At 33.0% G+C, this 25,697-nt stretch overlaps 2 protein-coding genes across 3 annotated transcripts in view; one reads left to right on the forward strand and one right to left on the reverse strand.

Moving 5' to 3' along the window:
- ARRB1_2 (Beta-arrestin-1) overlaps nt 1-25,697 on the reverse strand; it is a gene marked incomplete at its 3' end in the record, with an annotated part of 43,193 nt that overhangs the window by 16,612 nt on the left and 884 nt on the right. The window contains exons 3-8 of one of the 2 annotated variants that reach the window (XM_051214636.1): nt 25,136-25,494; nt 23,663-23,722; nt 21,355-21,422; nt 13,273-15,111; nt 11,132-11,216; nt 8,863-8,935 (exon numbers count right to left, since the gene is read on the reverse strand). In XM_051214636.1, coding sequence (XP_051067819.1) covers nt 8,863-8,935; nt 11,132-11,216; nt 13,273-13,317 — 203 coding nt within the window. In that variant the 5' untranslated portion in view covers nt 13,318-15,111; nt 21,355-21,422; nt 23,663-23,722; nt 25,136-25,494. The remainder of the gene's footprint in view (nt 1-8,862; nt 8,936-11,131; nt 11,217-13,272; nt 15,112-21,354; nt 21,423-23,662; nt 23,723-25,135; nt 25,495-25,697) is intronic. The other variant, XM_051214635.1, reaches the window with a different exon arrangement.
- On the forward strand, nt 11,413-25,337 carry MS3_00006473 (uncharacterized protein; the record flags this gene model as incomplete). The annotated part of the gene is made up of 6 exons (XM_035730881.1): nt 11,413-11,419; nt 15,770-15,848; nt 16,198-16,321; nt 17,099-17,125; nt 23,298-23,476; nt 25,193-25,337. The coding sequence occupies 6 exons, from the start codon at nt 11,413-11,415 to the stop codon at nt 25,335-25,337; spliced, it is 561 nt and encodes a 186-aa protein (XP_035585554.1).

Genomic DNA, 25,697 nt, shown 5'->3' on the forward strand with positions numbered 1-25,697 from the left:
TTATAAATCAACTCAGTTTATTACATTAAGATTAATTGAGTCAATCACAAAAAATCATAGTTTATTTGACATATGAAAGAGAAGACGATAATATGTAAGTCAACACTTGTACTGAACTATTTTGTTTGACGCCCAATTTGAAAGAGTATATTTTTATTTAGTTAAGTTATTCCGGTTTCGGTAAACTTACTTTTGAAAAATATGTGTTTATTATTAATAACTTAAAATCGTTATAAGATATCAACAACATTGGAGTCAATTATGAGAAGACTGTAAACAGCTAGTAGGTATAGAAAAAAGTCGTAGTTCATTGTAACGCTACCCAGGTATTAATTAACAAAATTTTTGATTCTTTGTAAATGATTAGTATAACTAGAATGAACTTCCATTGAACCAATTTATGAAGCATATGTAGACTATAGAAATGATTATTTGTTCAATAAAGTTCGAAATCAATAACTGCATTGTGTTATTTGATATACAAAGGCATTTTAGTCAGTGAATTGGATTTTCTACTCATTTATTCGTACAATAAGCGGATTGATTAGCACTTGCGAAAATCACGGTTTTACAAGTGCTGCTGTAATAAAATTGGATTCTCAGATTAAAAAAGATTTGCTAATGTTAAGGTTGAAAAATTTCGTAAAATTATCACCTAGTAACAAAGTAATAATCTTATTTAAAAGTGATTAGTCAAATGGTATAGAAACATATTTATAAAAACAAGTATCATATAAACATACGTTTCGTGTAATCAATTGTCATTTCTAATTGTTTTATCTGAGTCTGCTTTCAACTTTGCCTTAATACTTTACGTATTTTTCTAATTTAACCTAGGTGTAATGTGTGGGAAATTCAAGCTGATAATAGGAACAGTAAGTTTTCATTAGTTTAATCCTAATATAGAAATGACGAAGAGCTTAAATGGTAGACGAGTGAAATTCTACATTACCATAGTTCATGAAATAAGCTTACATGTAATATTAAATTTTATACTTACAAAAACAACCGCAAATAATTTATTGTAGTTTATATACATGTCTTGAAAAGTATACCGAGATGAGGTGATATCTGAGAACCCAAAATGTCAAAGTGATGAAAATCTCACACATGTCATAAGTTATTAAGGGAGATATACTAATGGTGATTCGGTACGAAATTTTGGATTTCAACCGTGTCTGCATCTTATTACGTGGAAGTATATGGTCTTGCATGCCACCCTTATGAACTCTCAGAAAATTAACGTCAGTATAAATGCCTCGTTCAAAACAAAGAAAGAGGGTATTTCAATGAACATCATCCAATGCTATGCGCCTACCAACGACTACAGAGAAGACGCTCAAGATCAATTCTACAATAGACTGCAGTCAATCGTCGAGAAGTGCCCAAAAAAGGACCTGACCATTCTGATGGGAGATTTCAACGCCAAGGTTGGAACGGACAACACTGGATATGAAGACATCATGGGACGAGACGGACTGGGAGAAAGAAACGAAAATGGTGAGAGATTTGCAAATCTATGCGCCTTCAATAAACTGGTCATAGGCGGCACCATATTCCCACATAAACACATACACAAAACCACATGGACTTCACCGGATCACTATACACAAAACCAAATCGACCATATTTGCATCAACAAAACGTTCAGGAGGACTATAGAGGACGTGAGAACCAAGAGAGGAGCTGATATAGCATCAGATCATCACTTGCTGATCGCCAAGATGAAATTGAAACTCAAGAAGCACTGGACAATGGGGCGGACAATATCACAAAAGTCCAATACGGCCTTTCTTAAGGATACTAACAAACTCAACAAATTCAAGATAGACCTCAGCAACAAGTTCCAGGCCTTTCATGATCTACTCAATGGAGAAGGAACTACTGTGGAGAGCAACTGGAAGGGGATCAAAGAGGCAATCACTTCAACATGTCATGAGGTCCTGGGTCACAAGAAGCACCATCACAAAGAATGGATTACTGTTGATACACTGGATAAGATTCAAGAAAGGAGGAACAAGAAGGCAGCAATCAATACCAGTCGAACAAGAGCAGAAAAAGCCAAGGCATAAGTTGAATACACAGAAATAAACAAACAAGTGAAGCGGAGCATCCGAACCGACAAACGTAAATATGTAGAAGATTTAGCAACGACGGCGGAAAAGGCTGCAAGAGAAGGAAACATGAGACAATTTTATGACACGACAAAGAAACTCTCTGGAAATCGCCGCAAACCAGAACGACCAGTGAAAAGCAAGGAAGGCGAGGTAATCACCAACATTGAAGAGCAACAAAACAGGTGGGTAGAACACTTCAAAGAACTCTTGAATCGACCAGCTCCACTGAACCCACCTAACATCGAAGCAGCACCCACGGACCTCCCAATCGATGTTGGCCCACCAACAATTGAAGAGATCAACATGGCCATCAGACAAATCAAGAGTGGAAAAGCAGCAGGACCGGACAACATCCCAGCAGAGGCACTAAAAGCAGACGTAGCGGCAACTGCAAGGATACTCCACATTCTCTTCAATAAGATTTGGGATGAGGAACAAGTACCAACAGACTGGAAAGAAGGACTTCTGATCAAAATACCGAAGAAAGGCGATCTCAGCAACTGTGATAACTACAGGGATATCACTCTTCTCTCAATACCGGGAAAAGTCTTCAACAGGGTATTGTTAAATAGAATGAAGGACTGCGTAGACGCCCAACTTCGTGACCAACAGGTTGGATTCCGTAAGGATAGATAGTGTACAGACCAAATCGCAACTCTACGGATCATTGTGGAACAATCAATTGAATGGAATTCATCACTCTACATCAACTTCATTGACTACGAAAAGGCATTTGATAGCGTGGACAGAACAACACTATGGAAACTTCTTCGACACTACGGTGTGCCTCAGAAGATAGTCAATATCATACGGAATTCCTATGATGGATTAAACTGCAAAATTGTGCATGGAGGATAGTTGACAAACTCGTTCGAGGTAAAGACCGGTGTCAGGCAAGGTTGCTTACTCTCACCCTTTCTCTTTCTCCTGGTGATCGACTGGATCATGAAGACGTCAACATCTGAAGGGAAGCGCGGGATACAATGGACATCTAGGATGCAGTTGGACGATCTGGACTTCGCAGATGATCTGGCCCTTCTATCCCAAACGCAACAACAGATGCAGGAGGAGACGAACAGTGTGGCAGCAGCCTCAGCAGCAGTAGGTCTCAATATACACAAAGGGAAAAGTAGGATTCTCCGATACAACACAGAATGCACCAATCCAATCACAATTGACGGAGAAGATTTGGAAGATGTAAAAACCTTTACGTATTTGGGCAGCATCATTGATGAACAGGGTGGATCTGATGCGGATGTGAAAGCGCGGATCGGCAAAGCAAGAACAGGATATTTACAACTGAAGAGCATCTGGAACTCAAGACAATTGGCAACCAACACCAAGGCCAGGATTTTCAATACAAATGTCAAGACAGTTCTACTGTATGGGGCAGAAACCTGGAGAACTACGAAAGCCATCATCCAGAAAATACAGGTGTTTATTGACAGTTGTCTACGCAAAATACTTCAGATCCGTTGGCCGGACACTATTAACAACAACCCACTGTTGGAGAGAACAAACCAGATCCCAGCGGAGGAAGAAATCAGGAAGAAGCGCTGGAAGTGGATAGGACACACATTGAGGAAAGCACCCAACTGCGTCACAAGACAAGCCCTCACATGGAATCCTGAAGGCCAAAGGAAAAGAGGAAGACCAAAGAACACATTACGCCGAGAAATGGAAATAGACATGAGAAAAATGAACAAGAATTGGATGGAACTAGAAAAGAAGGCCCAGGACAGAGTGGGTTGGAGAATGCTGGTCAGCGGCCTATGCTCCATTGGGAGTAACAGGCGTAAGTAAGTAAGTAGGTAAGTAAGTATAAATGCAAAGGATGAAAAATCTCTCGGATAAATAAAGGTTAATTAGTCATGTTATGAACGGTGTGCTGTTAAACAAGTAGAATTTATTGACAAGAATGTGCACTTTTGAATTGCCGAGTAACATACTTCATATATTTTGGTAGTCCCCTCTCGTTATATTGAAAGCCAGTGTGATTGAGATGCTGTAATACATGCTATCATCGGTAATAACAATGAATTTCACAGTCATGTAAGCGAGGTGATTCGGAATTAACTTGTTCTCGCTAAATGTAACTAGTTATTGACCAATACAAATATATATACATAAAGGGTAAGTGATCAATTAGGATTCTTGATATCGTTATGGTTGTGCCACTGTACTAATCTGTGATATTTATGTTATAAACTGCCAAGATGGCCTTTAGTGTTCCCTTATAACCAGCCTAAAAGTGAATTATCCTGTTGTAAAATCTAATTATGAATTTACTGGTTGATGCTGTTAGTAGTTATACGTTTGTTTTGATAGCTAATGAATCAATATCTACGACAACATCGCAAAAGGAACATCAAACCAACTAAGACTCAGATTTTAAACGGTACTGGGACGACTGCAGCAAGTTTTGAGTTTATATAGGTTAGTGTTCTCTGATTCGCGAAGAGGATTGTAAATTTATTAAACCGGAATTCACAAAACTGAACGAAACATTTTAAATCTTGGCTGCGTTTACTATCTCATTAATATTCATGCCTGATAACGGGTGACATATTAAAAGATAGCTATATAATTAGCAGAAAGTAAAATTTAGAACAACATATATAGGCGAACAATATTGTTTTCGATTAGATCCTCATCAGGCTTTACTCGAATATATAGTAATATTTATATGCATATATGAAATTATTAAACCAATCAAGGTAGTTTGTGAGTCAATGATAACAATGAAAACGATTACATAAGTGAAAAGTGAAAAGTACAAATTGGTAGTGTGATAACAGGTGCATTAGTTTTGATAAGAATAATAAAGGCTCAAACCAATGTTACATAATCGGAAACAGGTCAATGATTAGAAAAACATAGACAGTGAGATAACATTTATAAAATGACGTAATAGGAAGTGTTCAGATAATTGGACCGTGAAACGTATATTTGAGAGAAAATAAAATAAAATCGTAGAAGGGGGCGAAGAAAAATAATAAACGAAGAGAAAGTTTGAAAAAATAACAAATAAATTCATTTATTAAGGCCAAGGAAGAGATAAGGGTGTTGCAAATTTCTTCTGAACAGAAAGACTTTGCTTGTTGGCTCGAATTCCTATAGCTTCTGCTATGTATAAGAGACGAGAGCGAACACATTAAGGAAAACTGGTGGGAATACGACAAATAACTTTAAATGACTTGTTTTTGTCCACTACATGACCGCTATCGATCAAGTGTGATAGAACCGAGCTGCGTATTGTCTTGACGTTACCTTTTCCTAACCACGAAAGGAGGTGTTCACTAACTCTTCGGTTCACTTGCCTGGTAGTGCACCCAATATAGCTTTCTCTACAGGAGCAGCTGAATTCGTAGACGCACGGACCTCTCAAAGAGGTTATCAATAAGCTTGATTTTTACTGTCCTTACGTTGATGACACTTTCATCATTGCCGATCAGAACATTAGAGAAGAACAACTACTAGAACTATTTAATAACAAACATCCTGCAATTAAATTTACATATGAAGAGGAAATAGATAACAAACTACATTTCCTTGAAGTTTTGTTAAATAGAAAAGAAAATGGTTCTATCAATAGAGCTGTGTATAGAAAAAGTTCTCCTTCAAGCCAATACACATATTTTTTTAAACTTTGTGCCTCTTCAATATAAGAGAAACTTAGTCAAATGTCTGGCAACTAGAGCTATTAAGATATGCTCAGTTGACACAATTGTTAAGGAATTAGAGCATATTCATAATATGTTGATTGGATTAGGTTATCCACAGGATTTCCTGAAGAAACACCTGCGTGTAACAAGCAAGAAAATAGTGACACTAACGGCTCATAAGAAACCTCTATTCTTGAAGCTGCAATTCAGTGGTGATGTAGATAGTGATGTATTACATGATAGACTGACTAGAGCAGTAAAGAGAACGTTTAATGTTGCCAACCTCTGCTTATCGTATTCGACCCGATCGATGGTGATTCCACAATTGAAGGATAAGTTACCTGGTTATGCCACTTCTATGTGTATCTACGAACTCAGGTGCGCCTGTGGAGAAAGCTATATTGGGCGCACTACCAGGCAACTGAACCAACGAGTTAGTGAACACCTCCCTTCGTGGTTAGGAAATCTTTACTCGAAGACAACCGAATTCTTTTGATAACCGTCAGTAAGAAAATAAGTTAACATCAGATCATTGAAATAATTTGCTTTCCTGTAAGTTACGTGAATGGATTTTTAATAAGTGGACTAAAATATTTTACTGTTTAAGTAATCATAGAATAACACTTAGTACGATTGTTACTCACAAGAAATGCTACAAACTAATATAAAAGACCAACGAAATAGTAAAAACCTTACAATTTTTAAAAATTCTCCTATTTTATTTAAAAACTGACAAAACTTTTTAAATATTTCAGCGATAAACAATTTAAAGAACCAGAAGTCTTAAGAAACGGAATATGTTTGAAACTGCATGATGAGTTGCAGTGAGTAACAAGTTGACTGAAATACTAAAGATAGCTAGTAGTAGGGTTGACTTTATACGTTAAGCCCAAAACTTGATGTATGTTTTTGAAAAACAATATACTGATCGATTTGTTGCTATTATCAAACATATGAAAATTATTAAATGTACTTCAACATGAATGAAATGTACTCACAATTCCATTTGAAGTATAAGCTATTTACAAATAAACTTGCTTCTGGACACAATACGTTTGCAAATACTAAAAGTTTATGAATATTGTTACTTGCTGACATAAACATTACATAAATGGAAGTTTATTTCTAGAATAATATTACAGTTTAGCCGATTGAACATGTTTTAACATATCTAAATGTATAGGAGCTAAAATTTAATGGATCTTTCCTCTTAAAATAAGTAAACTAATGTACCCTATAGAAAAATTAATAAACATACACAAATGACGTATTTATTTCAGAATAGACAGATATATATATGTATCGAAATAGTTTATGGATTTGACAAAACATCAGAAAACTGGTTAGTTTTTCGGTGAGCTAAGTGTAAATAAACCATTTGGTTAAAAATCCTCATAAATTTTCATGATTGTTATTGTTAATAAATTCTCATCAAACAAATAATTAATTTAGTAAAACAAATCTATTTTCGACGATTTCATTGACTAAGATGTACAGAAACAATTATATATTATTTGTAGGCACGAGATCATAGAAGAATTCTCGACCCTAAAACAACTACTAGTGGGGAACGTATACTAGCCAGAATTTTTTGAAGAGAACGGGAAACTCAAACTTTGCAGAGATTCATTAAAAAAGATATATATAATAAAAATTGACCTAGAAGGTGACAAAGAGCACCTGGCTTAAAGGAAAAGTTTCTGGTTCTCAACACCTTTAAGTTTGATATGCTTTAGTCTACTCATATTTACCAGTAGAATAGAGGAAGAGACCTCAGACTCAGCCACTCCAGTATTTGTTCTTGTGAAGCTAGGCATAAATTGCTTGGTTAAAAAGATACAGTAGTAGATTCACAGTAAGTCAGTAATAGATAACTCGTGAACATACAGGTCAATCGATCAGAAAGTGCTAATCATTTAAAATCCTATACCAGATGAAAAATTACCTGCCAAAAGTAGTTAACTTTTACATCCTTCGAGATTTTATTTACATACAGAGGTCAAAACTATGTAACCTAAATAAAATTACTCAACCTATTCTCCTACCACAAACACAATCACTAGCTTTACTAAATTATCACCTATTCCTTCTCTGCTCAATTAACATACTCTTAACAGATTTATTCATGCTTTTAAACCCTTTATGACCAAAATTTTATCTTATCCTCATTTGTAATTTATTTTTATAATAAAATTAGTTGCCTAGTTTTTATGGCACTCTTTAAAATTAATTTCTAAAGATTAACCAAGTATATTTCCAGTTTGTTATTAGAAACAATATCTCTGTAATTCTGATTATTTCATTTTCTGTTGTCATATTCTGGAAATTATTGCTACTATCGCTAGATATAAAATATCATTGTAAAATAGTATTCTCTTGTATGACTATATGACTTTATTGCATGTTTTCCACTCAAACAAATTATTAATTGAATAATTATCATATAAACAATATGAATGAACTTGTATAGAATGGACGTAGACTTCATCTTAGAAAAGTATAAAACTTTACTGAAGTTTACATATTCCATGTTGAAGAGTGAATACTTGGTAATATAAACAAAACAGTTCAAATCTATAAATGATTGTTTATGTACAGTGATACTTTTCCATGAAATTTATCGTATAGAATAGTACTTTATGGAACCTATTTATGTCATCCCAATTTAGCTTAATAAGTTGTTTTTTAGTTAACTATTCAAATGCAGTAATAAATGATTTTCAAACGATTTAAATAAAAGGGAAATTTTTTAAGCATAATTGAATATTCAACCGTGTATACAACTATTGAAATCATTTAAACAATTGGGAGATGAACAATTCTCTTGGGAATCTCATAAATAACTGAAAAGAAACAACAATAACAACACAGATATAACACACAACAATAATAATTTTAAAAGAAAACATACCCAAAATCGATATAGTAATAAAAACAAGATGAAAACTATTCCAACATCACATTCACAAAAGGTAAGGATATATGATCATTCAATAAACTCCATGAATAAAGAGTTATATATATGTATGCATAATTATTTAAGTTATATGCATTAAAGATAACACTAAACTAATTCTTACTCATATTCAGCTTCATCAACTGTACATTTGTATACGGCACGACTAAACAATGTAATGTCTGTAATTTGAATAACTTTAAGGGGGAAAATGTGATCAAAAACAATTACGACAGGAAAAAATAGAAATGCATACAGAAAGATGAAAATTTATGATACATCAATTAAAAATGACGTTTAATTATCTTCTACTGTTTAATTAATGAGAAGGAAAAATAACAAAGGAATATACACTTAATTGCAACCATGAACAACAAGTATACACAGAAGAAATCTGATTATAAAGAGATTTTACGTACTGAAGTGAATAATGAAATACTCATAACAATAAAACTGAAATTAGAAAGAATAATAAAACGGAAGTGTACACAAACAAACGTATATGTAATATATTTGTAAGAATGAAATTTGGAAAAAAAGTGAGGTAATAGTAGTAATAATAATTAGTATAAGCTACCATTCAATCACATTCATTCAAAGACAATTCTTAAATTATATGAAATCGTTTCCTGTATGCAAAAGATGTAATCACTGAAATAAAAATAGTTCTTGGAATAACCATAGACATAAATTCAGTATAAATAATAAATATTATCCAAATATTCATGTAAGAACATCAGAAAGATCCAATCAACAGAGTTTGTTTAAGGCTGACAGATATTCGTCTGTTGTGCTTGGATTGAATAAAAAACACTTTTATCTGAAAATAATCCCGTATACATTTTTTCAATTATAAACTTAACAAACAAAAGAATAACGACTTCTGTATATCATACGTTCATTAAGGTATATTTAATGAAAAAATTTCATTGGTAGAAACGCCTAAATACCTAAGAAATTTTGAATATGTTCAGGAAGAATCAAAATTCTTGAAAGGAAAATTGGGAAACTTTACATTTACTCGTGATGTCAAGTAAATCAGTTTAAAATCTTTCAATGTGATGAATAAACAATCTAATCGTAACCTTCCCTACTTTGATTTGATTGTAATAATCAAAAACTTATCGACTAACTTAAACCTTTATCTAACCAGTTTAGTTTATTAAACTAACTAACATTTCTATTCTTATTTCAGAGTTTTACTACAATAGTTAAACTGACAATACCAGTCAAGGCTATGGAAATCCAAACTTAGTAAGCAATGAAATTATTTGAATATTTACAACTTTAAAAAGAGAAGAAAAGGAAATGAAATATATTACTCATTATAATTTCATTATTATTTTTATTGGATAATATTTGATTGATTGCAAAAATTTTAATAACATATTAAAGTACTAATTTTGGAGAAAATTACTTAATCATATTGACAGTTGACCAAAACTACTATTTCAATCAACTAAAACATACAATCAAACATTCACCAAGCATGAATATTTATAACAATTAGTATCTAAATTATTCAAAATGATTCTGAACTATTGAATAAATAAATAAATCGACAAAAGAAATACTTATTTTTGTACTCTGTACTAACACTGAAAGTTTTTGTTGTAGTTACAATCATATAGGAATATAAATCAAGATTTCTTGTAGAGAAACAAAAAAAAAGGAAACAAAACAAGATAAGTCGAAAGTTGTTGTTTATCATGATAAGAAGGAAAAAAAAATACAATCGGTGTTTTTTGATGGAATCCAAAAAAGAACATGGTAAATTTGGTAAATTTTGGTATTTTTGATTAAGTAGAGAAAACTAGTTTTAATGACTAGGATTACTTATTATGACTATAATAATAGTAATTATTATCATTATTATATTTTTTTTATTGACGTCATGATTAATCTGGACATTGTCGACAAATAAACGAATTTTTTTCAATTCTCACGAATTATTCACAGACATTTCTTTGGATAGTTGTTTACAACAATTTTTGTGGCTATACAGTTAATGATTTTATCAGAAAATCGTGTACGTCAGAAATACTGTTTGTACAATATATATATATATATATATAATCGAGTTTTTCAACCCAATTTCATCTGATTTACATTATATTACATCTGTGACAGTCCAAATACATCCTTAATAACTCAGACTATTAATTAAAAGCAAATTGGGTACACATAAAATAACGTCGAAATTCAAGGAAAACACCTTTGTTAGTTCAATTCTCAAATAACGATTTTAATATAGCTCAAGTTAAGAAAATACAATAGATCATGTTGGACAATAAAAAAATGTCTGCAAATAATAGTCATAATAATTTGTAAGTACGAACCTGTGTAAATGTTTGCCTATGTATGAGTGTTTAGAGAGAGAGAGCGATACTTACCTGACAATTTGATTTTTCTCACTGTCTTATTTGAATTATTGTCTACCAAAACATTGATATCTATTGATTCACCATGATAATATTTCTGTTTATTGTTGTTGATGATGGTATTATCATTGGTTGGAACAAGAAAATGAATGAAGAGGGAAATGAAGGAAAAAAGCAAATAGATGAGAAGACAGATCAATGGATGTACATTTATAATCAATGTAAAATCAGTGTTGTCAGTGTATATTACTGATAATTATTTAACAAGAATATTGGATATGAGATAATTATTCATGGCAGGTAATGCAAGATGGTCAAGCAACATTGCTAACTGATTGGATTCGGACATCTACACAATCGGTCCCCGGATCGGCTGTCTAAAACTTAAACGTTCGCGCATGACACCAAACGTTCTGTGTTACATCTCCGGTAAGGACGTAGATGTTTCTTGCTTAGGATTTTAGTAATAAGACAAAATAGTTTACTGATGCTTTCTGATTTCCAGTATCTGTTTAATTATGATCTATCCATTATGCTTATAATGCTTTACTAGTGAATCTCAGTACGTGATAAATTCTGCTTTTTAAGTCATAAAACGATTTTCGCGAAATTCACTCTATATAAATATAGCTACAATGTTGAATAACTTAATTGTTTTTTATACGGTTTGAAACGAAAAATAAAGTGATTCATTTATAATTCATTGGAGAACAATATAAGCAGTTTTAATAATAAACTACAAAATATATGTATTTAAACCCTTTACAAAAGAATTAAAAGCATTCATTGCACTCCAGAATTACCTAAGGAAGCATTCTTTACGTGTAATAAGATATTCGACTCGAAAATAGAAAACATAATGCATCAGCCTCGTATGATTATCAACTATCATGTGATGCTATCTTCTGATATCACTTCATTACATTTTGGATTATGTATTTAGGTTTTATACTTGAGTATAATCCCCGAAGAAAACCACTTTTGATATTTTTACATGGTATCAATAAATGATAAGCTTACATGATGAAACGATGACACGTTCATAGAAACGAAATTATGTTTCTTAATATAGCAATAAAGGCAAATATATATAATACAGACCAATGAGTGTGACTGTGTAATATTGAAGTGATTCTTCATCAAACATTTAACATCTTATGTTTGACTGTTACTATTTGTAAACTAATGGATCTATTTAATTACAGTTTAGTTTGATGATCAGTAATTGTAATAACTTATTGAGTAAAACAGATCATTAAGAAATAATTTTGTTCAGTTATTCAAAAGTAACAGGATGCAAGTATTCGGTAATCAGTATTCCGAGAAAGTCCCATGGAATTTCATTTACAAATCGGATATCTAAAATTCAAACAAATACAATCCACACACAAGAAAAAAGAAAAGGTTTATCCTTGACTTAATCAGTAAGATACTCATTAAAAAGAGGAAAACGGTTGGAGTTTTGGGCAGACTGTTATGGTGTGGCATTCTTTGAAATGGATAGATTGTGAAGCATTCATTGTCGCGACTTAACCAAGTGGCTCTTAAAACTCAACAATACCAAAAATGTGCTTAAAAGTGACTGGCTTCATGAGGTATTTCCTGGAGTTCCAGTGAGACGCCGTGGCCAGTGGAGGTCAACTATCCAATGTAAACAGTTACTAGCTGAAGACGATGGTGGATGGTCGTGCAATTTCGTGGATTGGTTAAAGTTGGACATTAACACCGTTGGATACCAGCTCAATGGTCTATAGTTTAAGCGCTCGCGCGCGAGGACGATAGGTCCTGCGTTCGAATCCTACGAGCTGGATCGTGGATGAGCCCTGCTGAGGAGTCCCATATCAGGACGAAAAAGCTGTCTAGCGCTTCCAGGTTTTCTATGGTGGTCTGGCTTTAATAGACTCATTAATTCGACTGTTAAAAACTACTAAAAGTGTTATCAGTAGGGAAATTATGTGTCAACTCGTAGACTTTATATTACCATTCCCTTCTCTATTCATTTTATAAATCAATCTTATCTTCAAATAATATTTATTTGGGTTATTTTTCTATAGGTTCTTAGAGATTTTAAAATCTGGAATGAAAGTATTTAAAGCAAATTGATTAATCCAAATAAACAGAAAAAGTTTAAAATCAGTAAAACAACTACCTACTTCTTTATTTAGAGAGACCTCCAAACGAAGTGTACCTGGACTCATAATGAATTCTTTAAGGACCACTGCAGATGGTTGTGGGGCTGGTTCTTCTGGTGCATAAGTCAGTTTACGAATAGCAAGTCGAACAGCATTACTATTGATTTCGAAAAATATAAATTAGAGAATGATAATAGTTTAACGCTAAAGTCAACTTTAAGAGAAAACCATTCACGCACAAAAAACAAGTATTCATCATAATTGTTGTTATTGTGAATTTATGCTACACCGTATTGATGAGATTTTGCATTATAAAACAGTTTAGCGCAGGTATGGATTACAGAAATTTGTTAACTAACAAAAAAGTCACTCCAAATATCACCGTATACATTAAACTTCTCTTATATAATGGAATAGAATAAATTATAATAACTGTCTCCTGTTTATCACCTCTATTTTCATAGATACACACTCAAACACACAGTCAGTCATTATCAAAGTTGAGTGGCTTCAAGTTTCCATACCACAATAGCACGATGAAGCGAAATTAGGCGAATGAATAGCAAAAGTGATCAAAACAACGTAATAGCAATCACGGTTTTAAAAAAAAGGGTTCAAAAATCCATTGGGAAGGTATACATGAAGGAGTATCGGAACACAAAATCGACAGTAAAATAAAATTGAGTATATCTGAGTCATTGTAAACGATTCTGATTCATTTCACAAAACGTCTCCAGATACTGGTCATGGTTATCACACTGACCTTGCCCAAATAGTCTGCATCTGCCAATATGCCTCGAACCAACACTCTATGACTTCATAGACTGTCACGTTTTTAGTTTTATTGCAACTACCTTTCTTCCAACCTATTTTTGCATTGCTAAGCATTCCTCATCGGAGTAGGCGGTGGTTAGACATACATAGAATCTCTCCTGGTCACCTTAGTCGATAAAGGTTCACTACGTCATCGACTGGTTTGCCAGTATCCTATGCCTAACTTCAACATTGCTTGCACCCAAACAAACACAAAAAATGTTACTTGTACTATCGATTTGTATCTACCACTTTACTCGATCTTGTAAGACATGTTATATTAACAGTATAGAGTTTGCATTTGCCAGACGTCTATTTGGGCACTACCTTGCATTACTACGTAGACAGTAAACTTGTGCACTGCTGAGTCTATAGTAATTCATTAACTCAAGCATGATCTCAGTGAGAAAACATCACATATTCAGTCTTCTATTTTATTATCCAAGGACTTCTTCCACTATTAAAAATTTTCAGTATTAGTTATTCTCTTATTCTTTGTCTTCGACATACAAGTATACAGCTCAAGTAAACAATGTCGTTGAAGACAAATGTTTCTTTTATTGAACCATCTTCATTTTGTTTCTTATGTATTTTTCCATTTATCTATTATTTCTTTTATGTTAATTACAATTTAATAGAAGTACGAACTCAGTTTTAAACACTCAAAAAAAGTTAGTTAATCAAGTATAGGTTAATCAAAACTTCTTTCTTTCATCGGGGTTCTATTAACATCAATAAGGAAGCAGAAAATGTTAGTTAATCTTACTTATTATAATTTACATTACACCACGTTAAAATTTTCAGATATTTTTACAATATAACATCACCATAAATATATAAACCAAAACACTCAGAGCAATTTTAGTTTGATTAATACCAATATTATTAATTGTTAAGAATTGCAGTTATTACTATTATCATTATTAGTATTAGTATTATTGTTGTTAATATTAGTATTCACCGTTTATTACACTGTAATTGATTGTCCGGGCGGCAGCTTATAGCTCCGCATAAAAACATTCGGCTGCAAAAATTGGAGTAAATGAGCTGTAACAGTTTAATATGAAAAAACAAAAACATTCAATCATATTATAGAAACGATCAATTATCACCAAAATAATTGGCAAATTGAATTTTGTTTTTAGAAAAACAATGCACACACGTATAAGTACATACACTCAGTGAATGATAGAAACGATGATCTTGATAAAAATAAAATAATAAAAATCGATCTGTTTTCAAACATTAATCACGAGCTCATGAGTGAAAACATTAGTAGTTTAGTTACTTTACCAAGTGCTTTTTTAAACAAGTTGTTCAAGGCAATCATTTTCATCTTTAATTACTGAGTTACAGATTCAGACTTCATTTCACATACTTCAATTTGAGCACTCAGATAGTATTGCCAACTTTTAGATGAACAGTCTGGCTCATAATTAGGTATGAGAAATCCACGGTTTTATTCTGTGTTCGGCTATTGAAGAAGAGGATGTCTAAAAAACTTAGTAACATCTTAAATGCTCTGTACATAAATGCCTAAGGAGGAGTAAGAGTATGCAACCAACTCCCTCCACTGTTACATTTCAGAAACTAGGTTAAATAGGCTTGTTCAATCTCACCCTTTCTCTTCAACTCTGACATTGATGACATTCTGAGAAAAAAGCTTTAGAAGAAGTGATTTATATCCGTTATAATATGTATGTAGATTACATTGTCTTGCTGTGCGATGAATCACAAACAATACAAATCTTACTTATTCAGTTGACGACCAATATTCGTAGACGGTAAGTAGTTAGAATAAGTTGAGATGTGCGTGCGTCTGCGAAGTCGTGTAAGTATTCGTTGAAGCGTAATTGAAGAGATAAATCTACGCATAGTGAAAGTCAAAGCGGTTTATGCTAGTCTGGACCATCTTTGTCGAATTCATGATTTTAATTTGACCTTAAAAGATCAGGCTTACAACTAGGCAGTAAAATCAGTTTTGCTGTATCCATTTGAAACCTGACCCTTCTGAGTCGGTGATGCTCGGTGACTATCTGTGTCTGATCGTCGTTGTCTCTGAAGGGTTGCTGGTACTCGGTATAAACACCATGCTAGTTATGGGGATATTTTTTAACATGAATCTTTGTATAGTGATAATAATTCCGGCTGGTGTCACCGTCTTGAAAAACCTGCTTGTTTGGCTTGGATCTGTCGTCCTAGTGACCTCCACATTGTAACATTTATCGACGCTGAGACTGGTCGAAAAAAGCCTAAAGTAGGTCAGTGTATGACATGTTTGTGGGTTATGAAAAAGATCTGTACAGGATTGGGATCTGTTGGTTCACCATCACTGCTCAGTTGATATCCTAGAGACATAATCAAATATGGCTTAATATAAAAGTCAGTAGAAGCTCTACTATAGTTCTGTTTCACATTCTTTGTAAAAAATATGAGAACCTCATTTAATTTTAAAAAAGTGTCCTCTGATGTACTTTTTATTGAAGTACATCTTTTACTACATGCTACTCTTGTTTACTTCTTTTTGTTCCCTGGATTATTTTTCATTGGACTTCTCCACTTTTCTTTATTTCTTGACAAAATGTGGCATTTTTTACGCTTTAGACTTTCTTGGTTTTTAATAAAATGGTCAATAGAAATTCAGCAGTTGGTTAATTTAGCATAGTTTTTTTTTAAAAAAAAAAAAGAAAGCGTGTATTATGAATAACTAGAAGATGAACTTTTAACTGATATTCACATAGTTATTCAGAATTTTATCTACAATTATATCTGAATAAGGAGTTGATGTTTTATGCAAACAACTCATTTGTAATTATTTGAATAATTAATATTGAATAATACAACACAATTTATGGTTTGAATGTACAATTCCATTTATCGTATTACTTTAAATTTATAAAAGAAAATGTTATTAAAATTAAAGTTTTTCTATTAATTGATCTAAACACTACAACTACATATACATTATTGTTCATCAGTATTTCTCGATGAACTCCATTGTACTGAGAATAATAATATACTTATTAATGACTAGCGTCAAGATGCAATTCCTGGAGTTCTAGTAAGGATCCGTAACCAGTGATGTTCAATTATATCAATTGTGAGACAGTTATCTACAGTAGACAATCCACGGTAGTCACGCAATATTTCGAATTGGTTGATTTTGGACATGTAAACCATCAGATGCTGGATCAGTTGCCTGAAGCTTAAGTGTTAACCTACGAGAATAAAGGTTCTTGGTTAGATCTGCAGCAGGGTTGTGGATTTGCTCTTCTTGGAAGTCCTGTAGTAGGATAGACCATTTGTCCAGTGTTTTCTGGTTCTCAGTGGTCATCTAACTAAGCCCTAAATATTAGTATTTTCTATTATTGGATTTCGATATTTAAGACTATTCGTACGTAACAGTTATATGACTTTTAGTATTTTGAAATAATCTCCTGACATATGCACAGCCGGTTATGTGTATCTGTGCACGTTTTTATATTTCACATCAATACGAAACTATATGATAAACAAGAAACAAGGACCCTTGCATCTGTAAACACAGCTCGGACTAATAGTCATCGACTTCATATACTGATGGCATTTATTGGTCTGGTAGCCTATAGCCCTTCTCCAACTTAGTTCAATGATAGTACAGCTAAGTGATCGGTAGTAGTCAGATATGTGAAAAATTATTAGTGTTTCGTCTCACAGTATGCTGAATAACAAAGTTCACTTCTATTAAATGTTCTGTAAGATGGATTTCATGGTGGATACGTTTTTTCTTGTTGTTAAGATAAAATAATAAAAACACTTCAAGAAGTAAATACACATCACAAAATACTTAAACATTCCCTTATTTATTGTAAGGAATTGTAAATTACATAAGCATTTTTCAAATAACATATCATCATCTTGATAAAACATAATTTTGATATTGTGTCGAGCATTGAACAGTTACACACCTACGAATTGACATTCAAGTAGACACTATAAAATATTTCATAAGATTAGTGATGAATCACACCACTTTTCTACGATTTCACTAGTATTTTTAAAATCATTAAAACTAAAAAACATAGTTTAAGCAAAATTAAATATGATATTTTCAACTTCCAATAAACAAGATCTTTATAACTAGTGTACTGGTCGAAACAGGCATTGGTATTAAATGAACATTGTATAGGATGAGTAATTATCATGAGACATACAATCCACAGTAAAAGACATTTATTACATGGTATAATATATTCAACGGAATATAAAAAAAGAATAATATTAATTTCACCAGTTCGAAGGTCCCTTTTCATGCTACAGACGTCTATGCGAAACGAAAATGTTTTTAAAATATGTGATGTACAAATGCCACACGCGCGCATTTCCATACTTATGGCCACCATAAATAGATAATGAAGAAACTGAATTAGAATTGAGGGATATCGATACATTAAAAAAGATCAAATTAATACAAAGGGTTGTTTGAACTACCGATGTAATATTATATTATCTTTACTAATTCTACTTACCATCAATCGAACACTCTTAAAAGACTAGCGTTCATCTAAACTTAAGGAGTCCTAGTGAGAAATGACTTGTGAAGGACAACCACTTCATCCACTGTCGTTGATTGATGTCACTTAACAATGTAAATTGTTTCAAAGTAAAAATCTGTACCTTCAAACTTCAACTTGTCAGTCTAAAGATAATGAACTCGTAGCAAATTTTGAAGGTCTTCAGACCGATTTTTGATAAAGATGTGCGTATTATCTGCTTAGGAGCCTTACACTATAGTTAAACAACTATCTGATGCTCCCTATTTTCCAAGTGTTTTCCACTTGCTATCAATTTATGATGAAACTCAATTTGTGATCTGCTTTATTTGAATTACTTATGTTTTCTGTTCGGTATATTCACACGTTACTTTAATATACTTACCAAATTCACCGAAAATGTGTTCAGAATACATTTTTACAGTTGATTAGATTGTTTTTACAATAGAAGTACGAAAAATATACAATCACCTACTCACCTCAAACAGGTTATGTGCACTGAATATTTATTATCCTTGCCTAGCAAGGCATTAAATTTATGCGTATGCAATCATTTATATCATATAAATGAAATCAAGATGACTAAGCCATACTATGTATTTTGGAACATAATACATAAGTAAGATCGTAATAATCAGTAGAATCATATAAATGTACAGTTAGTTGAGTAGTTATCAGAGACATTTTGATGATGAAATGGCACTGTTACCAGTTGATCAGAGCAGGAAATCCATTGTATTTCAAACACGCTAAGTCAGTAGCATTATCTTATCTATGATACATGAGAGTGTGTCCTTTTGAGATGTCCTAAGCCAAGAAAAAATAGGTCTTTAGCGCTCGCGAATCTGTATGCTTCTTTCTGTAAGGACTGTTTTACAGTAATTTTGTTTGGTTACAAAGTAATTGAAACAGCAATTAACTTTACAGTTGATTACTAAGTAGTGACTGATATCATGTTTATGTAGTCTTTAAAACGCGTTTAAAATTGTGAAGCTTGATGAAACTGTATCGAACTCGTAAGCGAAAACTAGTTCTGTCAATATTACAGCTATACGATTATAACGAGTGTAAAAGAACATGAGACTTGAATAAATAGTCTCCAGTCGACTACATCTGACCAAATAATGATTAATTTTGCTAAACAACATAGTCATCTTTCTCTAGTTTCAGCTCTTATCAATGTATCAGAAGAATTAACCTTACATTAACTTATTTAATAACAAATCAGAAAAAGTCTGTATACAAATACTAAACAGCATTATATATGATATACTTCATACACATTAAACTAGACATTGACCATCCATTTGTATTATGAAAAAAGAACTAATAAACCTTAATTCAAATAAAAGAATTTACCACCATCATATAAATAAAAACTAGGCAACAAATATTATCAAAATCTTTTTTTTCAGAAAAATTCCTTAATGTATAAAACCATGTTACTTTTTTATTATTTTCCGCCTATTTATTTATTTATTCATTCAAATAAACCTCTCATTTTTCAAAAGTATTTTGTTAATCATTATCATATATTGTTATTTTGAGGGAAATGCAAACAATTTAGTCGGAAGACATCTAATTTGTTTAGAAGTAGATCATTTCAAAAAAGAAACAATTATTCATATTCAAATGAGAATAATACTAAAATTACTAAAGAATTATAAACTAATCATTTTAAAGATTCATTTTGTATGTTTAGATGAAAAGTTTCAATAAGTAACTATTGTTCTTTGTTAAACAGATTTCTCACAAGACAAGAGAAAATTAAAATATACCCTGATACAACAAAAAAAATATGGGTTCGAAAACTTATTTTTAACCATAAAATAGAACTTATACAATATTGATTTATTATTCTTATTAATGGCTTTATTTAACATTATATTTCTAGTACAATATAGACAGGACAAAATATTTCAACAAATTTTTTTTCACTGGTTGAAATCATGAGTCAACTGAAGCTAGACCACCATGGAAAACCTGGAAGCACTGGACGGCCGTTTCGTCCTGGTATGGAACTCCTCAGCAGTGCGCAGCCCCGATCCCGCCCCCCACGGGATTCGGACCCAGGACCTAATGGTTTCGCGCGCGGGCACTTAACCATTAGACCACTGAGCCGGCATCCTGGGTTCAAATCCCGTGGGGTGCGTGATCGCGGATGCGCGCTGCTGAGGAGTCCCATACCAGGACGAAACGGCCGTCCAGTGCTTCCAGGTTTTCCATGGTGGTCTAGCTTCAGTTGACTCATGATTTCAACCAGTGAAATTTCTAAACAATCTCCACAAAACCCATTCTGATAAGATTTCTTTTTCTTATTGCTTGATCGATTCTGACGATGAATATTGAGTGGCCGCCAGTTAAATGTTAACAGTTTAAGAATTGGCATCTGAATAATTTTCATTTATTTCAATGCATATGGTCAGCTACCACGATGTCTCTGATTGCACTTTTTTGCTAACTTTACAATGAAAGGTTTCAAACCTTTCATAAATGCGCTTGAATAGTTTATGCGATCAGTAGATATTACGATTTGTTAAAACAAGCAAAAAAAACAGTTAACTTGTTGTTGTTCTAGATGGCAAGAACAGGTGGCCCAGATATTCAAGCTAGCGGCTAACTGCCAGTCATAACTCAACATATAATATACTTGATCAGGTTTTATAATTTTATCAAACTTCTTCCAGTTTATTTTGTTTTAACTTTTCAATCAATAAAATTGTTAATTCTTTATTTCCAAAAATAATACATAACTTACCGTTTTTGTAATTTATCATCCGATGTCTCAGCCACATAAGTTCTTAGTTCATAGTCTACACCACATGGCTAGAAAAATAAATTATTGTTTTGAAGTATACAATGAAAAATCACAGTTTTGAATAATTTACAAATGTTTAAATGAAAATAATTAAAAAACTTTGGATTGCATGTCTCAGGATCGGTCACAGTGGCGCGGATATTTCGACTCTTTAATTTCCTCTTCATTTTGTATTCCAGTAATCCTTTCTATTTAAGTTTTTGAACCCTGTCTTCTCCGACCACATTTCAAATGATCAGTTTTTGTTTTTGTTAGCGCCACTCAAGTGCCTTGATCTCATTTGCTATCCACCTTGTTAGTTTCATCTTGCTGTGCTAATATCATATGGTAGCATCCGTCAAAGCACATCCCAGGCTCTATACTGAGAAAAACTAGCTGACACGAATATTATAATCTCATTTCAATCAAAAGTTAAGACAGAATGGAGATTTAAATGGTTTTTGGTTTGAATATCTATCTGTTCACTAAATAACATTTAGGTACTTTGAGCAATGGGCATTGAATTTTTGCATTTAGAAAGCGTTTAAAGTACAAATGAAATCATTTTAATATTTTCAGAAATCTTCCATGTACGAGGATATTTTGAAATTATCTGTGAACTAATACTGAATTTATATTATATGGTAGACAGAACATTTCACTTACAATTAAAAATCACTAGTATAGGGGTTGTGGAAATTATTAAGTTTTTGATTGAGATCATGAACCGATTGATAATAAACCACCTTTTGAAACTTGGAAGCACTGGACGGCCGTTTTGTCTTAGTGTGGGACTCCTCAGCAGTGCACATCCCCGATCCCGCTCGCGGGACCCGAACCCAGGGCCTTCAGCCACGCGCGCAAACGCTTAACCTACTAGACCACTGAGCCGGCATCCAATGGTGATAGTGTCTAACGCCAACCAATCCACGAAATTGCGCGACCAACTTCCATTGTACTGAGGTAGATACCTGTCTCTACCCGACATGGACTAGCTCCACTGGTCACGGCTTCTCACTAGAATTCCGAGAATTCCCTCATGAAGCTAGTTACTAGTGAGCACATGTTGATTAACTAGTATAGGGCTTGTGGAGATTATTAAGTTTTTGATTGAGATCATTTATGTCACAGGAAAATATTGTTGGAATATTAAATGAAAATTAGATAATTAACACTTCTATTCTGTTCGAAAGATTTACATTAACACTTGTCGATGGTTTGTGTCAACATTAGATTCATACTATTAATAATTCATATCGACGATGCTAGTTTTTGAATATCAGTATATGGATATACTGGCAGATCTTTTTAAATTGTAAGGACTGATGACATGATAAAGCCCGTTTCATGATGTCATGATTCGTTGCATAAAACTTGTCTGACACAATTACGTTAAATATTCATATAAATATTCACGAGACACTTGATAATTTGATCGTCGGAGACACTAGTTTTTGTGATTGTGTTGTGTCAAGAAAACACTAACAGTAGGGCCTCGCAAAATGGCTATAAGCTATGTTCGGACTTTTCCATGTACTTAGGGTGGTAGTTATGCATTAGATATTGCAATTCGATGACTGTTGTAACTGGTCAGGATAAAACTATAATAACTTTAGAATTAATCTTATAATCAGAAACATCATATCCGCGATAGTGCCTGAAACATTTATGAAACTACAGTTAATATCACTTAGGCATATGAAACAGACCAGATTTGTAGGTAATTTTGCTAAGGCTCGGTTATGGTGATAAGTGTAGTTTAGACAAAAGAAATAGATTTCAGTTCAAGAAAACAATTTTCATAGTGAAACCGTCTGATCAGTATATATTGCTTTATATCCCTAAACAATTTATGCTAAACAACATGAAATTATTTGTGCTTTCAACAACTTTATTATAAAAAGGAGATTAATGTTTGTACAACAACCAACAAGGAAAATTCAATGGGATATCCATCTATCAAAGCAACTAAACACAATGCGCTGGATAAAATGATAAAGCCATTAGTAACACATTCACTGCCAACAATTCGTACTATAGCGTCTATAAAGTCATCAAATTCGGAAATTAATTTAATGACACTGTAAAACAAGAACTTTCTTGCTCCAAGGTAGATACCACTGAGACGGTTTGTTATCATAGTGCAAGTGAATTTTCTATTCCTGTAGTTATCTAATACTCCCTATCTATAAATGGATTAAAGTTAGGTGGATATGTAGAAACCTCAAGCAAACTTTGTAATAGAAGGCAAATTATTTGTCTTGCTTACTTTGCCGTTCTCATTTGGACCTGGCTGAAGTGTAACTGAAGCAGGTGCGTCTGCAGGAAGCTTTAACAAATAAATGTATGTAAAACGAAACAACACGAGTTGATAAATATCCTGAAGGACAAATGATATGAAATAACTGACTATAACATAAGATAAAAGTTTATTTTTCAGTATCTGAACACAAGTTTAGAAATCGGAACGAAGAAACTTCAGGAGATTTATTGTTTATTTCAAGGAATAGATCCTGTCTTCTCATATTCAAAGCCACTTTGTATACAAACGTCCATAATCATCAGAAATCTTTTCGATTATTCCTCAATTTACTCGTGTAAAAATACTAAGTCATAAAACAGTGAATAAAATGTGTTTTGTTTGACACTATAATGCATCCTTTTTTATTTCGAAAAGCATAGCAGTCTGAGTTAAATATCTCTTCTAGAAACACGATTACTGAAAGTTTGAATAGTCTGGTTAGTTAAACATTACCAAGCATTTCAAAACGTTGTCCAATACCAGTAAACTGTTTTCACAAACATGAAGTATATATCGCGCCCTAAACTTTTTAAATCATTTTTGAATACCTACTAAGTATTTTGTCAAAACAAATGTTGTACAAAAAGATATATATCCAACATCTTTGTGAATTTAACGGCAAGTTTTACTCATGATCCGAAAGAACAGTTGGTGGCTATGTATTAAAAAGCAGTTATTCAACCAATACAATTCTTATATTTCTCCACACTAAATATATTTAACGTGAACCAGTAGATGGGTGACGGGATAATAAACGAAAGCTAAGTTTGTCTATAAAATCACTGCATAAATAGACGGAAATTGAATTTGGGCAGATTTCAGAACTGGTTGAAAAAAATCAAGTGTTTCTTTGCCATTGTAATTAGCCCATAACACTCAACGTCTATGGTTTATAGAAGGGATGGTACTAAACTTCTCCACAAATATCCTCATCAAACACAGTTTTGAATTCATTCCACGCAAACAGCTGGCATGTTAATCCACTTTATGCCAATTGTCATTTCAAGGTGATGCACAATATCTTATGTAATTTCAGCAAAGGTGTTCATGAGTTTGACTTGAAGTTTGTGAAGGTAAACCTTTCGTCAGAATTGTTTTGGGAACATAAAGTGTGCAATTATCATCTTATCAAGACCCGCTTTCCAAGCTATGTGTTGCAAAAATACATTTATATACTCCAGCAATCTGTACTAGGTCAACCAAACGCTTTTTAGTTAGCTGCACTTTTTCAAACAATCAAGACGCTTCTTTCGGTGAGTCTTCCTATTTCTGTTTAGTTTGTTGCTTTTATTACTGAGCAACCACACGACCACGATGGGCAAAACTTTCCGATAGTTGAGTTATTTTGACATTCTTGTTGCAAAAATTTGGCAAGTTACCTTTGGTGCCTAGGGACCATTTCTGGTACAAAATATAAATAACTCGAAGTTAAAAGCTTACCTTGAAGTAAAATGGAAAGGCATTACTTCCTAACTTTTTAATAAGACGTTCTTGTAGTCTTGTCAGTGGAAGAGTACCAGAGTGTAAACTATCATCTGTCCCTTCAGAAACTTCTGGACCAGGAGGCTTAGAACTTCCACAAACAGCTGTACTTGCCGGATTTAATAGAACCCTTCCACAGTTATCGGATTCGGATGCATAAACTGGAGGGTAAACTTGAGCTGAGGCTAGATAGAGATCCTTGCGAAATGTCAACCCAAGTACATCCAAATCTTCACGTCCATAACGAAATGCTGATAAAACGTGAGTGAACACCTTCCGTCCCTTGACATACTCTGGGTCAACCAATACGACGCCCTCTGAAAAGTAGAAGTTGTATATAAATCACGTAAACTTTGAATTACGATTTCGTATATTCTGTTTGACTAATATGACTAGCTATGCTTATATTACTATATTACTTTTAATATTTATGTGAGGAAACTGAGAGTCCAACATGTAAATGTCTGTAGTGCAGAAATAAAGTGCCATAACTTTAACTTTTAGAATGTTATTCTGTCGT

Source organism: Schistosoma haematobium, chromosome 2, assembly GCF_000699445.3.
Source record: "Schistosoma haematobium chromosome 2, whole genome shotgun sequence".
Lineage (NCBI taxonomy): Eukaryota > Metazoa > Platyhelminthes > Trematoda > Strigeidida > Schistosomatidae > Schistosoma > Schistosoma haematobium.